Genomic DNA, 17,162 nt, shown 5'->3' with positions numbered 1-17,162 from the left:
GAATGGGATAGACCTTCAATCCAGTCTCCATTGCCATCTTACTTTACACAATGATAGCCACGAGGGAATGTCACACCAGTCTTACTCTACAGTTGTGGGAAGCATAATGTACAGCAGCTGGGCCCCTCAAGTGTTCATTCTAGGTACACTAACAGTTCGGCATTTCAGCAGTTTTGTCATGGAACCAGTGGTACGGAGTAGCTTTTCAACACAACACCACGATGCTGCCTTTTGCTTGTGCTACTATGAGCAGCCCTCATGGCCCAAACATGGTACCATGGACTGCATCATCTCTGGAATTTGTCATTTAGCACATCAGAAACGTCATTAGTTGGCAATTGCAAATAGAACTCCCAGCAGCTGATCTTGATGATTTGTGTGCTCAACTGCATTCTGCAAAGCACAACATTCCTCAGACAATCATTAATAACCTCAAAACTAGTATGTCAAGGTGTGTAAATGCATGTATTTTTGCACATCGCCCTCATATTCGATACTCTATAAATTGAGATGTTTTGGAAAATTGTGTTTCCATTTTTTCATCATTTACATATCATTACGATGTCCATCAATACTGTGATTTCCATAGTCCCAGGAATTTTCCTTCAACTTCAATTTTACATTGTGCACATATTGTATGTATATGTGCACACTGTTATTTATACATATACATATGTATCTATATCTTATAGAGCAAAGAATGATTGTTAAAATTAAATAATGGGGGCACCAGCACCATATGCATCTAGTTAACACATTTTACAAAAATAGTGGAGTGCCTATATTACTGATCTCAACAAACTCTAAGTTTCCAAAAAGAACCCTTAGGGGTACAATTCACCATTAGTTAGTGACAACTGATAAGAGACCCTCAGAGAGACTCGCATCAATTCAGAAATAAACCCTTTTGTTAGTGCTCAAGGAGAAAATATCATACGCCATATTTGTTACTTTTCAACCATACAAATACACATTCGTCTTTTTTATTAAATTTTAAATATTCCAGGTATAAGTCCAATGCATTTTGTTATTTTTCAAAACAAACGTAAACTATTAAAATATTTGCTGTAGTTTCCAAATGGCTAAGATAGGAGACATTGAAAAGAGAAAAAAAATATATGACAAAGTAAACACAATGCCATCCAATAAGAGTTAGTAGTCCTTTCCAGTCTCAGTTATGGGCAGTAGATTTATCCATGCAGGGATTAGTAGTCACATCTCTAGGCACCCTTTACAAAAGTCCCTGTGTCCACATTCCGTTATTCCATTATCAATAAAAATACAACATAAAAAAGACATCTAAAAGGTCTTCTTTCCACAAAACACAGCTCGGTAGAGAAAGGTCAGGTTGACAGTAGCACAATCACCATCACTCAAATGGTCCTGGGGTTACACACGGCATCGATAACGGACTTCAGCAGAACTTCCAAAACAACAGCTGTAATGTATTGGGTTTAGACGTTGGAAAAACTGTAAAGTTACATATTCCAGTCTTTATTCTTTCCTAATCCAGTTATGAAAAACAAACATTTGTTACAATCTAAAAATTGCATATATAAAGAAAACAGAAAAATAATCTGAAGGAGACAAAGTTGCCTGTATAGTTACCAACAGCATGTAAAAATTGCTTTCCTGAATATTAGTAGTGTCAGTGAGTTATCTGCTAAATTCTTACCGAATCGCTTGCCCATGGAGAGTGAATGTAAGCGTTATTGTGTAATATCATTTTATACAGTAATACAAAGCAAATAAACTTGTGTTATTAAAGCTGAGAATGGTTTTCAGTACAAATAGTTAGAAAGTTGATTTACTCAGTGTCAGTTTCTGATTGTCCCAGGGGTGGTTGGGAATGGTAAACCATAATCTACATGTTCAATCATACAATGTGTTACCCCACATAAATGGACATATTTCACAATGATTTTATCATTCAGCATCATAAATTAGTGACAGGCGCTGTTTTTTCCTTGGAAATTGCCAATTAGATGGAGCAGTTATTGCTAGTGCTGTGTACAAGAATCCATGTAACATTTATGGCAGCCTGTATTCTCTGAATGAGGAGCACATGCTGATTGCCGATCTGCCCTTTCCATTCACAGATGGCAGGCTGCTTTAAATTGGCTCTTATATTTTGCTGCTCTTCTACAAGAGGTGTTTCCTTTGTAGGAAAGCAATACCTGTAAATGATGTACAAATGCTATGTGTAAAAGGGAAACACTCTGCCATGTCTGGCGCAGGACCAGAGAGGAGGTTGCATTAAATTCTATTATTTAGCCTATAACTGGCATTGTGAGATATTTTCCATTCCTCCTTCCTGTTATCTGTTGGTATGGGTAAGAATTCTAAGGGTAGGTGCACACAGAGGGATTTTCCTGAAGTGACTTTGCTTGGGAAAACTCAATGGCTTCACCAGTTTCTAAACAGACACTGTATTCATGTGAGCGTTTCTTGGAGCATTTTTAGCAGCCTTTTTATTGCACAGTGACTAGTTTGGAGCTTTTCCATCAGGAGGCGCTTCAAAGTAATGACATGCACTTTCTTTTTTCCCACCAGTTGTTTTTCAAATCCTGAAGCGGAAGAAAAACGCTCAAAAGACTAAGACTGAAGAGCAAAGTGGTTTTAGAATTGGAATGAATAGGAAGAGTCTTTGAAGTGTTCCTGAGTAATTTTTCAGGCTTTTTTCAGAGTGGACAAAAACTCTTCAAAAAAACTCAGTATACACATATCCTAAAAATGTTGTGCCAAATTCATTAAGGCCTTATCTTCTACATCAGAGGTGAGCAGTAATTATAATGTTATGACCCCCCCCCCAACATCTGATGAGATACATGCATGATTGGCAGGTATTGTGAACGTGTCCCTATTCTAATTACCAAGACACGTGCATTATACCTGGCAATGTCTGATCTAAAAAAAAAAAGCATGAAAAACTGCACCAAACTATGTGTGAACCTGGCTTAGAACCATATGCCCTTCACAATTTTTCTCTGTCTATTTTCCCACATTCACCAGAATTTCTTGTTCAAATACTATAATGTTGATGCTCTACACCACTGCATTATCATGCTTATGTAATGCCTACACATTAAGGTCAGTTTTTTCACCTTAGTGGGGCCGTGGCCTATCAGTATTTGGTCAGTATTTTTTCTCAGGAGTGGGAGCCAAAACCAGGTAAGGAACAATCAGAGAAAAGGTCTAATAGAAACAAGTCACCAATTCTGCATTTATCACCCACTCCTGGTTTTGGCTCCCACTCCTGAGAAAAAATACTGATAAAAAATACTTTTTTTAAGGATCTCCTTACCGTAATGTTATGGGATTTGGGCTGGTACTATTAGTATGATCACATATTTTATAAATTATCCATTAATCTACATTTCTCTGTATTAGTAATTTGGATTTGTACTACATATAGAAAGCCCTGGCATTTTCATGGACTACATTGAAAAAAAAATGTATTACCTCTAGGAAATATCTCACAAATTCCACAACAGACATAGTCCAGTCATTTAAAGAAAAAAACAGATACCAGAAAGAGAAAAATATAGACAGAAATATGCAACCTATGAGCCCGCTGTTCTGTTTTCTGTGAAGTGTCTGAGTAAAATAAAGCTCTGGGGGTCTTAGAACAATGTGTACTGCTGTTTGGAAGCAGATCAGTGAAATAGTGATAGGTGCATGATATATAATAAGATTTATTTATTTATAGGATTCAGCTTGTTCTGGATCACATCAATTTACACTTTTTCGTGGCAACCTAAATTATTTATTTTACTCAGTTTTATGCCTCAACTTTTGGGTAATTTCTAAAAAAATGGTTAAACATGTCTCCCTTTTCATCCTCAACATATTCCAATTTTGCTTTCATGTGCAATTCTATAAAGTGCATAAAAGGCGGCACAAACTTCGCTAATATCTTTTCTTTTTCCAGTTAGTTCTATAACACAAATGAAGCAAGGATACAAATCCTCAAGACTTGAAGCAAATCCTGACAAGCTGAGGGCTCTCACTTTGTTAGCACTGCAGTTTTGCTAGATTTATGTTAGAATAATCCCGGGGGCATTAGCTGTCCTTGTTCTGACATAAGGTTTTCTTGTCCCCTGTAACATAACAGTGTTTCCTAAAACACATCTAGTCTCCTAAATGTAAATGTTATAAATACAGAGATGGAAATCTTCAAGAAAGAGTCAAAAGGAAATACAACTAAAATACTAAAAGGTTCATTTCAACTCCACATAGTCTCTGGATTAAGAACTGAGAAGTTCTATCATGTTGCAGAGCTGACATCTTGATTGAAGTTGTCCGGCACTTTCATTCATATCAAACCCTAGGTTTCTATATTGAAACTTCATATTCTCTGGTTTCCTGAAACAAAAGAAGAATCATACTGAAGAGGCACAGGGACATTTTCAAAAAAACCTGTTAATTGACCAAGTTTTAAACACATGAGTATGACACCCTAATTGCCTCGGAAAAGGTATGCAAATTGGCTTAAAAGTGATGATAGAAAATGTATTTCATATACTGCTTTACACAGCAGCTGACTGGCTGAGAGATCATATGATACAGGATGTGAACCCTCAGAACCAAGAAGTTCTTTCAATTAGTGTCACTGATTAGTGGAAGTTGTTATACTCACCAGTATTATTCTAAGGGCTCTTTCATACTATGCTCTTCGCCAAGTTTGTTAGTTCCGTCGGGGCCTATTTCCGAAACCCCGCAAAACAGAATTCGGGTGTATGTGCCAACAGGGCCATTGGCTATAATGGTACCAAGATATTGGCCTCGGAGCTACGCTCAGTGAGTGACGGGACACCGCTCAGTGAACTCAGCAGAGCTCCGGGGCTCGCTCGCTTCAGCGAGTCATTCTCCCCGGCTCCTTTGCGTGAGCGGTCAGGTGGATTACAGTGGGGGACGCTTAGGACAGGTGAGTATAAGGATTTTTTATTTTATTCTTATTTTTACAGTTGGAGACACCGGGATCAGACTACTACTCTCATCATGGCCCCTGCTGGTGCTGATCACAATGCCAGCAGGAGACAATGATGAGGGCAGCGTTCAGCACCCAGCACTTGGGAACACATGGTTCCCATGGGAACCATGACACATGGTTGTCATTCGTGTGTCATCAGTGTGGGATGTTTTGCGGCCCGTGCAGTGGCTAAAAAACGGACATGTCAGCGTGTTTTGCCCACGAACACACGGTTCGTGGAAACACGCTGACATGTGCACAGACCCATTCATTTGAATGGGTCTGCATGTGTCAGTGTCTCCAGTACGTGTGGAAACTGTCACCACACGTACCAGAGATACAGACGTGTAAGAGCCCTAATACAAATACTGAGAATTACACCCAGTATACAGGACAGGAGATGTGGTACTGTGCAGTGTATATATACAGAATTAGGCCACATTCACATGTTCAGTATTTGGTCAGTATTTTACATCAGTATTTATAAGCCAAAATCAGGAGTGGAACAATCAAAGGAAAGGTATAATAGAAACATGTGCCATTTCTGCATTTTCCACCCACTCCTGGTTTTGGCTTACAAATACTGACCAAATACTGAACATGTGAACGTAGCCAAAAAAAGATACTGAGAATTAGGGTTTGCTCACACAAGCATATAAAAAAAAATCGGTCCCATTCTCAAAAGCAAAAGAAAAGTCAAAGATGCTATAGGATTTTTACTGGCAGACAAGGGTGAAGTGGTTAAAAATGATGTTGAGAAGGCTGAACTTTTAAATTCCTATTTTGCATCTGTGTTCTAGGAAAGCAAATGTAATATCAACTGAACTCCACTGTGCTATCCAAGGAATAAAATAATCCATACTATCTATAAACATAGATGGTGAAGGAACACTTAGATAATTTAAACTAATTTAAATCTCCTGGTCCAGATGAATTACATCTTAGGGTACTAAAAGAGATAGCAGAGGAAATTGCAGAATCACTAGCTAGAATCTTTGAAAATTTCTGGAGAACAGGAGAAGTCCCAGAAGATTGGAGAAGGGCAAATATTGGCCCTATCATCAAAAAGGAAAGAAGATGGCAAATTACAGGCCAGTGAGCCTTACTTCCTCTCCAGAAAAGATCTTTGAACAAATTATTAAACAGCATGTATGTAAGTACTTAGATAAGAATACAGTAATTAACCAGAGCCAGGATGGGTTTGTAGCAAACAAGTCATGCCAAACTAATCTAATTTCCTTTTATGATGGAATCACTGTCTGGGTGGATCAGGGAAATCTGGTAGATATAGTATATCTTGACTTCAGCAAAGCATTTGATAAAGTATCTCATACTATCCTTATTGAAAAAATGTCCAAGTATGGGATTGACAAGGCTACGTTTAGGTGGATTCATAACTGGATCAGTGATTGTACTCAAAGAGTGGTAATAAATGCTTGCTCATCCAATTGGAAGAGTGTTTCAAGTGGGGTACCACAAGGCTCTGTCCTGGCCCCAGTGTTGTTCAACAGTTTCAATACATGATCTAGATACGGGAACATGCAGATGATGCAAAGCTAGTAGGGATAGCTAACACTAGAGAAGACAGAGAACGGATTCAGAACGATCTAGATAAGCTTGAACAATGTGCACCGACTAATAGAATGGTATTTAACAGGGAAAAATGCAAGATTCTACATCTGGATAAGAAAAACGAAAATTAGATCTACAGAATGGAAGGAATAGAATTAAGCAACAGTATGTGTGAAAAAGACTTGGGTAAACTAGTAGATCACAGACTGCACATGAGTCAACAGTGTGATGCAGCAGCAAAAAAGGCAAACACAGTTCTGGGATGTATTAAGAGAAGCATAGATTCTAGATCACGTGAAGTAATTATCCTCCTCTACTCGTCCTTGGTCAGACCTCATCTGGAATACTGTGTCCAGTTCTGGGCACCACATTTTAAAAAAGATATCGAAAAACTGGAGCAAGTTCAGAGAAGAGCTACCAAGATGATGAGCAGACTACAAACTATGTCTTACAAGGAATGGTTAAAGGATCTGGGAATATTTAGCTTGCAAAAAAGACGGCTAAAAGGAGACTTAATAGTTGTCTACAAATATCTGAAGGGATGTCACAGTTTAGAGGGATCATTCTTATTCTCATATGCACATGGAAACAAAGAAGCAATAGAATGAAACTGAATGGGAGGAGACACAGATTAGATATTAGTAAAAACTTTTTGACAGTGATGGTAATCAATGAGTGGAACAGGCTGCCACAAGAGGTGGTGAGTTCTCCTTTAATGGAAGTCTTCAAACAGAGGCTGGACAGACATCTGTCTGAGATGGTTAGTGAATCCTGTATTGAGCAGGGGGTTGGACACGATGATGTGGCGCCTGTGTCTATAGCGCCACAAAATGCCTGCATATGTAATATAATTCATATGTATTGCCAGCAATGGTGAGGGAAAAGTTCTCTGCTGTTTTCTTTACCTACATACTGTATATTGTTACTCGATCCCTTACTGAAGGGTTTTGCACTTCTGCCAAATCAGGAATTTGTGCACAATCCCTTAGAGGGGAGGAGGTGCTTAGTTGTAGTTTGTAGTGTGTGAGGAAGAAGCAGCATCATGGAGTTCACTGTGCAAGAGAGAGAAGTCTGCTCTCTGCATGTTTAAGCCACACAAGGCAGGGTCCTGTCCCGAGAGCACAGAGACTTCCAGAGTCTGTGCTAAACTGTGAGCCAGCTCGGTCTTCATTTAACGAGCAGTGAAGTGTTTTCCCGGGAGCTCAGCAACCGGATGGAGTCACAGAGACACTGCTGCAATTGAAAGTGAGTGTTCTGACTGGATTCATGTTGCCTGAACGCTGGAAGGGATCACAGATCCAGTAACTGTTTACCTTGGACCCCTGGGGATCCAAGGAATTGTCTAACAGAGGGAAAAATTAGCAGCAGGGAGGCTACACAACCGCACAGCAGAGAAACTGAACCCTCACCATGCAGGGCTGTCCAAACCCCTGTATGTGAACTGTACAGAAGCTGTTGGAGCTGTGTGCTGGATTCCAGTAAAAGGTACAAACTGGTTATCACCCTGCCTCAAGCTGATTATTTCCTGCTGTGCCATTCCTGCTCCATCCCCCCTGGGAGCCAGCCCTGGTTGGGAAGGGTTAATCATCTGGCACTGCTCATCACCACGAAACTCCCAGGGACCCTCATCAGTGCCCGGCCATATCAGGCCGAGCATCCCAACTGGCGTCACGAACCTTTTTATTATTTTATTAACCCCCCCCACAATTGATAAAGACTGGCGCGCGCCCCTGGTCGGACCATACCAGCACTCGGACTGCCGTGCACCAGCACCGTGACTGCCAGGGTGGCACAATGACCCTTCCAACTCTAACATTCTGATTCATCCAGGAGAGTGGGGCGATTTTTTTCTCACTTGTCATCCGAGTGCAGTCCGTATACAATACATTTTTTTTTACACAGCAGCTATTAATCTTTTACAAGACCATTTACAGTTTCCTATGCTACAGAATTGCAATGTATCTGTAAAAATCCAATGCCATACTGATGGTCCATATGGCATATGATTTTTTTCTCAAACTGTTTGATTTTGCAATCAAATCGCAGCATGCTGCGATTTTTTTTCTCAAGCCGAATACTCAGATCTGCACAGAGTCATTGAATAATACAAGTCCCAGTGCAATCCCCTTTATTATTGGATTGCACTCGTCCAATTTATATTCTATTGTGAACAAACCCTTAAACCCAGTATACAGGACAGAGGAGGTACTGTGCAGTGTATGTATATGCTTGCTCACACTTGCATATAAATCGAACGAGTGCAATCCGATAAAAAAAAAGGGACTGCACTCAGACTTATGTTATTCAATGAGGCGGTGCAGATCTGCGTATTTTTCTCTGCTGTATTCGTCATGAGAAAAATATCGCAGAATGCTGTGATTTCACTCTGGAATCGGACAGTGCAAGAAAAAAATCAAATGCCATATGGACCGTCAGTATGGCATCCCATACACCCCATGGCATCCCAGATACATTACAACCCTGTAGCATAGGAAACTGTTAATGGTCCCATAAATGGTTAATAGGTGTTGAATATAAAAAAAGGATTGCACCCAGACTGCACACGAATGCGGATGACAAGTGAGTAAAAATTTTTCCCACTCTCCTGGATGAGAACAGGACCGAATATTTACACGCTAGTGTGAGCATACTCTAAGGGCTCGCTCACACAGCTGTATACAATGGCTGAGTGCTCTCCGATGTTTTTTTGGATAGCACTAGGCCCAATCTTATATTATGGGTCAGTGCAGATCTTCAATTATATTCTCATGTCGATTCAGCATAAGAAAACAGTCACAGCATGCTGCGGGTACATCCAAGAACGGGATCGCATGCACCCATACAAGTCTATGCAATTAAAAAAAAAGTACCGGACAACTTCTTTTAAAAAAAACAAAAAACAAACAAATATCACATGGTCATAAATATTCAGACCCTTTGCTCTGTATTGAGTAGAAGCACCCTTTTGAGCTAGTACAGCCATGAGTCTTCTTGGGAATGATGCAACAAGTTTTTCACACCTGGATTTGGGGATCCTCTGCCATTCTTCCTTGCAGATCCTCTCCAGTTCAGTCAGGTTGGATGGTGAATGTTGGTGGACAGCCATTTTCAGGTCTCTCCAGAGATGCTCAATTGGGTTTAGGTCAGGGCTCTGGCTGGGCCAGTCAAGAATGGTCACAGAGTTGTTCTGAAGCCACTCCTTTGTTATTTTTGCTGTGTGCTTAGGGTCATTGTCTTGTTGGAAGTTGAACCTTCGGCCAAGTCTGAGGTCCAGAACACTCTGGAAGAGGTTTTCATCCATGATATCTCTGTACTTGGCCGCATTCATGTTTCCTTCAATTGCAACTAGTCATCCTGTTCCTGCAGCTGAAAAACACCCCCATAGCATGATGCTGCCACCACCATGTTTCACTGTTGGGATTGTATTGGGTAGGTGATGAGCAGTGCCTGGTTTTCTCCACACATATCGCTTAGAATTATCACCAAAAAGTTCTATCTTCGTCTCATCAGACCAGAGAATCTTATTTCTCATTGTCTGGGAGTCCTTCATGTATTTTTGAGCAAACTCTATGCGGCTTTCATATGTCTTGCACTGAGGAGAGGCTTTCGTCAGGCCACTCCGCCATAAAGGCCCGACTGGTGGAGGGCTGCAGTGATAGTTGACTTTGTGGAACTTTCTCCCATCTCCCTACTGCATCTCTGGAGCTCAGCCACAGTGATCTTGGGGTTCTTCTTTACCTCTCTCACCATGGCTCTTCTCCCATGATTTCTCAGTTTGCTGGACAGCCAGTTCTAGAAAGACTCCTGGTGGTCCCAAACTTCTTCCATTTAAGGATTATATAGGCCACTGTGCTCTTAGGAACCTTGAGTAATGCAGAAATTCTTTTGTAACCTTGGCCAGATCTGTGCCTTGCAACAATTCTGTCTCTGAGCTCCTTGGGCAGTTCCTTTGAGCTCATGGTTCTCATTTGGTCTGACATGCACTGTGAGCTGTGAGGTCTTATATCGACAGGTGTGTGCCTTTCCAAATCAAGTCCTATCAGTTTAATTAAACACAGCTGGGACTCCAATGAGGGAGTAGAATGATCTCAAGCAGGATCACAAGGAAATGGACAGCATGTGACTTAAATATGAGTGTCTGAGCAAAGGGTCTGAATACTTATGACCATGTGATATTTCAGTTTTTCTTTTTTAATAAATTTGCAAAAATTTCTACATTTCTGTTTCTTTTCAGTCAAGAAGGGGTGCAGAGTGTACTTTAATGAGAAAAAAAATGAACTTTTTAGAATTTATCAAATGGCTGCAATGAAACAAAGAGTGAAAAATTTAAAGGGGTCTGAATACTTTCCATACCCACTGTACATCGTAGGACCCTCAGTGCGGTATATACATAGTAGGAGGCCGAGTGCGGTATATACATCGTAGGAGGCCGAGTGCGGTATATACATCGTAGGAGGCCGAGTGCGGTATATACATCGTAGGAGGCCGAGTGCGGTATATACATCGTAGGAGGCCGAGTGCGGTATATACATCGTAGGAGGCCGAGTGCGGTATATACATCGTAGGAGGCCGAGTGCGGTATATACATCGTAGGAGGCCGAGTGCGGTATATACATCGTAGGAGGCCGAGTGCGGTATATACATAGTAGGAGGCCGAGTGCGGTATATACATAGTAGGAGGCCGAGTGCGGTATATACATAGTAGGAGGCCGAGTGCGGTATATACATAGTAGGAGGCCGAGTGCGGTATATACATAGTAGGAGGCCGAGTGCGGTATATACATAGTAGGAGGCCGAGTGCGGTATATACATAGTAGGAGGCCGAGTGCGGTATATACATCTTAGGAGGCCGAGTGCGGTATATACATCTTAGGAGGCTGTGACTACAGCATATTCTAATGAAGGCTCCATCTCGTGACCCACCCAGATCCTGATGAGGGGAAGATGAAAGGTGGCAGCATGGAGCAGATTCCATGGGGACGCAGGGGACAGAGCAGAGCGTGAACTTTGCCCACACAAAAACTTCCTGACGCTAGCCAGCGTCTGACATGGTAAACTCCCTTTGTGCACCGCAGTGTCGTCATGACCTGCCTGCATTTAAAGGGGTTCTCCCACGAACAAAAGTTAATTTTAATCAATAGATCTTTGAATAATAATAACTTCCACAATTGGATGTGATTAAATAAAAACCAGGGGAGGAGTCCTGATGAGATAATTTGCATATTCCCACTGCATTTTGGGGTAAGTGAAGAGTCTCCGCGAGCTCAAAGAACACTGGATTTTGGGTGTTGGAGCTGAAAAGAGGACATCGGTAAACCGCGCGCCGGTAGGCGCGCGCATTTTGAAGCTTTTTTTTTAAGCTTTTTTCACTGTTTTCAGAACATTAACAATAAGAACATGGAGTCCAGGAGCCATTTGGTGAGCTGCATATCCTGCTACATCTTCACAGACTTGCCAGTGGAAAAGCCGAAACTTCACATGCCAGAAATGCAAGCTTGTGTCCCTGTTGGAGGAAAAGTTGCGAAATCTAGAAGAGAGGTTAACTACCTTGAAAATCATTAAGGAAGGTGAAGAGTTCTTAGACAGAGCAGAATTATCTCTTCATGATTCAGAAAGAGAAGAAATTCGAACTGCACCTGACGAAACAGAGGAATGGAAGCATGTGACCCACAGAAGCAGGAGGATCGAGAGGCAGTCAGCACCCATACTGCTCAGGAACCAGTACCAGGCTCTCACGCAGGAGAACCATGAAGAAATACAGCAAAATAAGACTTTGCCAGCAATGAATAACCTTGTAAGCCCTCAGAATCCTCCTGGATGGAGAAAGAAGAATGTTGTGAAGAAAAAACGGAGAATGGTGGTCATGGGGGATTCCCTGCTAAGAGGAATAGAGGCCGCTATCTGCAGACCAGACATAACCTCAAGAGAAATGTGCTGTCTTCCAGGAGCAAAAATTAAAGATGTGTCTGACAGGATATCAAGACTCTTCAGACCTACAGATCACTACCCATTCCTGCTAATACATGTGGGGACAAATGACACCGCAGGAAAGGACCTGGAAACCATCTGCAGTGACTTTGAAGACTTAGGCAAGAAAGTGAAAGAATTGGGAGCGCAGGTGGTCTTCTCATCCATCCTCCCAGTGGATGGCCATGGAACAATGAGGTGGAATAAGATTCTACAGGTGAACAACTGGCTACGTCGATGGTGCCGTCAACAAGGATTTGGATTTCTGGATCACGGAATGAATTACCTATACGATGGACTACTTGCTAGAGATGGGGTGCACCTTACGAAGACTGGAAAACATGTATTTGGAAGTCGCCTTGCTACACTCATCAGAAGAGCTTTAAACTAGAACAATGTGGGAAGGGAAGCAAAAGGCCAGAAAAAGCCATACAGCTGACAAATACTATTGAGATCTCTGCTACTGGAAGTGGAAAAGAAGAACAAAGACAAAAAAATCTAAATAATAAAAATATGGGAGGAAGAGAAACCAATCACAAACTAAAATGTTTTTATACAAATGCACAAAGCATGGGCAACAAACAAGGAGAATTGGAACTACTAATGCAGGAAAAGGAATATGATGTCATTGGAATCACTGAAACTTGGTGGGACGATACACATGATTGGAATAAAAGGCTAAAAGGATACAACTTATTTGCAAGAAACAGACTTGATAAACGAGGAGGAGGTGTCGCATTGTATGTTAGAAAAGCGTATATCTGCACAGAGATTGAAGCTTCAGAGACTGGGAGTTCTGTGGAAACTGTTTGGGTAAGAATACAAGGAGAGAACAACGGAAAGGACACCATTGTAGGCATTTACTACAGGCCACCTGGGCAAGCTGAAGATATGGATGAACTCTTTATGTATCAAATGACCAAGTTCTCCAAAAAATATGACGTAGTGGTCATGGGAGATTTCAACTATCCAGACATTTGTTGGGAATCTCTCTCAAGTAAAACTAACAGGTCAAGCAAATTCTTATCCTCTCTTGCTGACAACTTTATCTTCCAAAAGGTAGGGGAGAAAACAAGGGGATCTGCTACTTTGGATCTAATCCTTATAAACAGGGAGGAAATGGTTGAGGAGGTAAAGGTGGCTGGGACCCTAGGAGGCAGCGATCATGCTATTATAGAATTTTGGATAACTAGAGGAGGAAGACATGTGAAGACTCAGACTTCAAGGTTAGATTTTAGAAAGGCAGATTTTAAGAGACTCAGAAAGAGAATAGGAGGGATCCAATGGCTGGATGTCCTTAAGGACAAAAATGTCCAGGAAGGATGGGAAATTTTTAAAAATGAGATTCTCAAAGCACAATCGTTAACAATCCCAAAAAGTAGGAAGAATGGGAAGCATTTAAGTAAACCAGGATGGATGAACACAGAACTTAAACACATGCTAAAAAGAAAGAAAGAAATGTTTATTAAATGGAAAGAGGGAGGCATATCTAAAGAAGATTATAATGCAGTCTGCAGATCCTGCAGGGCACGTATCAGGTTAGCTAAAGCTGACAATGAATTAAGGCTTGCAAGAGATGTCAAAAGCAATAAAAAAGGATTTTGGGGGTATGTCAAAAGTAAAAGAAAAGTCAAAGATGTTATAGGATTTTTACAGGATGAAAATGGAGAAATGGTAAGAGAGGATGTTGAGAAGGCCGAACTTTTTAATTCCTATTTTGCATCTGTTTTCTCTCAGAAAGAAAATGTAACATCAACTGATCTTCACTGTCCTTTTAAAGGAATAGAGGAATCCAAGTTATCTGTAAACAGAAAGATTGTGAGGGAATATTTAGCTAACATAAATGAGTTCAAGTCTCCAGGTCCAGATGAATTACACCCCAGAGTACTGAAGGAGATCGTAGAAGAAATTTTAGAACCACTCTCCATAATCTTTGAAAATTCTTGGAGAACAGGAGAAGTCCCAGAAGACTGGAGAAGAGCAAATGTTGTTCCTATCTTCAAAAAGGGGAAGAAGGTGGACCCAGGGAACTATAGGCCGGTGAGTCTGACTTCTATACCAGGAAAGATCTTTGAACAAATTATTAAACAACATGTATGTAAGTACCTGGATAAGAATGAAGTGATTAACCAGAGTCAGCATGGGTTTGTAACTAACAAGTCATGTCAGACTAACTTAATTTCCTTCTATGACAGAATCACTGACTGGGTGGATCAGGGAAATGCTGTAGATATAGTATATCTTGACTTCAGCAAAGCATTTGACAAAGTATCTCACACCATCCTTATTGAAAAAATGACCAAGTATGCAATGGACCAGGCAACTGTTAGGTGGATTCATAACTGGCTTAGTGATCGGACTCAAAGGGTGGTTGTAAATGGCTTCACATCCAGCTGGATGAATGTCTCAAGTGGGGTACCACAGGGCTCCATCCTGGGACCTGTATTGTTCAACATCTTTATCAATGATTTAGATGAAGGAATTGAGGGTAAACTGATTAAATTTGCTGATGACACAAAGCTAGGAGGGATAGCTAATACTAGAGAAGAGAGAGAGAGGATTCAAAAAGACCTAAATAAACTGGAGCAGTGGGCAGCAACCAACAGAATGGTTTTCAACAGGGAAAAATGCAAAGTACTACATCTGGGCAATAAAAATGAAAAAAGCATATACAGAATGGGAGGAATAGAGCTAAGCAACAGTACATGTGAAAAAGACTTAGGTATACTAATAGATCATAGACTGAACATGAGTCAACAGTGTGATGCAGCAGCAAAAAAGGCAAATACAATTCTGGGATGTATTAACAGAAGCATACAGTCTAGATCACGTGAAGTCATTATCGGTCTTTACTCCTCTTTGGTCAGACCTCATCTGGAATACTGTGTACAGTTTTGGGCACCACATTTTAAAAAAGACATAGACAAACTGGAGCAAGTTCAGAGAAGAGCGACCAGAATGGTGACTGGTCTGCAAACCATGTCCTATGAGGAACGGTTGCAGGATTTGGGAATGTTTAGCTTGCAAAAAAGAAGACTGAGAGGAGACTTAATAGCTGTCTACAAATATGTCAAGGGCTGTCACATTGTAGAAGGATCATCTTTATTCTCATTTGCACAAGGAAAGACTAGAAGCAATGGGATGAAACTAAATGGGAGGAGACACAGATTAGATATTAGAAAAAACTTTTTGACAGTTAGGGTGATTAATGAGTGGAACAGGCTGCCACGAGAGGTGGTGAGTTCCCCTTCAATGGACGTCTTCAAACAGAGGCTGGACAGACATCTGTCTGAGATGATCTAGTGAATCCTGCTTTGAGCAGGGGGTTGGACCAGATGACCCAGGAGGTCCCTTCCAACTCTACCATTCTATGATTCTATGATTCTATGAAAATGTTCCTGTGCTGAGATAATCTTATAAATGTGCCCCTGCTGTGTACTGTGTAATGGCTGTGTCTGACCGTACAGGAACATGGTCTGATCATATCACATGCTCTGGGCAGGGGAGGAAGGAAAAGAGTATACAGACAGGACAGCCGGGGATCAGAGCTGATTCTTTTTGTCAGGTAAAACATTTACCTTCCTTTTTATAAACAATGTTTTACTTGAAAGAAAGAATCAGCTGTGATCCCCTGCTGTAATGTCTTTTTCCCTCCTTTCCCTGCCCAAGAGATGTGGTATGATCAGACCATGTTCCTGCACAGTTAGACACAGCCATTACTCAGTACACAGCAGGGGCACATAGTGTACAACAAAGGGCATTATTAAATGAATTAAAAGAGTTTAGGTCACTGATCTCACACTGCAGACACATAGATAAGGATGTCATAAATCAAATTCAGGTTGCTCCAGTCTGGCCCAAGTGGGTTCTGGGTATCAAAGCGGGCAGGCCATCAATTTTGATGATTTGAATAAGTAATTGGTGTTTTTCAGGTGTTATATGAGTTTGGGCTACTGAACTCACACCACCAGTACACAGATGATACCCCGCATTAAATTCAGGTCACTGCAGCATGGCTCAAACGGGTTTTGGATGTCAGAACTGGCATCAAAGTGGGCATATGACCAATTTTTCAGATTTGAATAAGTAACTGGTGTTTCAAGGAGTTAAATGACTTTGGGCCACTGAATTCCCATAATTGTCAGACAGAAATTGATGCCCCACATCAAAATCAGGTCACCACAGTCTGGTTCAAAGGGGTTCTGGGCATTAGAATGGCCATCAAACTGGGCAAATAACCAATTTTCAAATCTGTAAAAAAAACAGTTACTTATTCAGATCTGTTAAAACCGGTAATTTCCTCACTTTAATGTCAGTTCTGATGCCCAGAACCCAATTGAGCCAGGCTGCAGTGACCTGAACTTAATGCTTGCCATCACTCTCTGTGAATTTAGAGGTCCAAAGTCATTTAACTCCTAAAAAACACCAGTTACTTACTCAAATCTGTGAAAATTGGTCATCTGCCCACTTTGATGCCAATTCTAATGCCCAAAACCAATTTGAGCCAGGCTGGAGTGATCTATGCAATGCTGATGTGAGATCGGTGGTCCAAACTCATTTTACCCCTTAAAAACACCAGTTACTTATTCAAATCTGTGAACATTGGTCATTTGCCCACTTTGCTGCCAGTTCTGATGCCTAAAACCCATTT

At 41.0% G+C, this 17,162-nt stretch overlaps 1 protein-coding gene across 1 annotated transcript in view; it reads right to left on the bottom strand.

Moving 5' to 3' along the window:
- Nucleotides 1–943: 943 nt before the first annotated feature.
- The window catches only part of SEZ6L (seizure related 6 homolog like), a 779,891-nt gene continuing 763,672 nt past the window's right edge, over nucleotides 944–17,162 (bottom strand). Inside the window, exon 18 of the mRNA XM_073672981.1 lies at nucleotides 944–4,365. Coding sequence (XP_073529082.1) covers nucleotides 4,336–4,365 — 30 coding nt within the window. The 3' untranslated portion in view covers nucleotides 944–4,335. The remainder of the gene's footprint in view (nucleotides 4,366–17,162) is intronic.

This window comes from Phyllobates terribilis, unplaced genomic scaffold (assembly GCF_046119375.1).
Source record: "Phyllobates terribilis strain yellow unplaced genomic scaffold, ASM4611937v1 Scaffold_1__5_contigs__length_1240528914, whole genome shotgun sequence".
In the NCBI taxonomy this organism is placed as follows: Eukaryota; Metazoa; Chordata; class Amphibia; order Anura; family Dendrobatidae; genus Phyllobates; species Phyllobates terribilis.
Note: the sequence above shows the minus strand (reverse complement) of the source record. Positions and strands in the feature narration are given on the sequence as shown.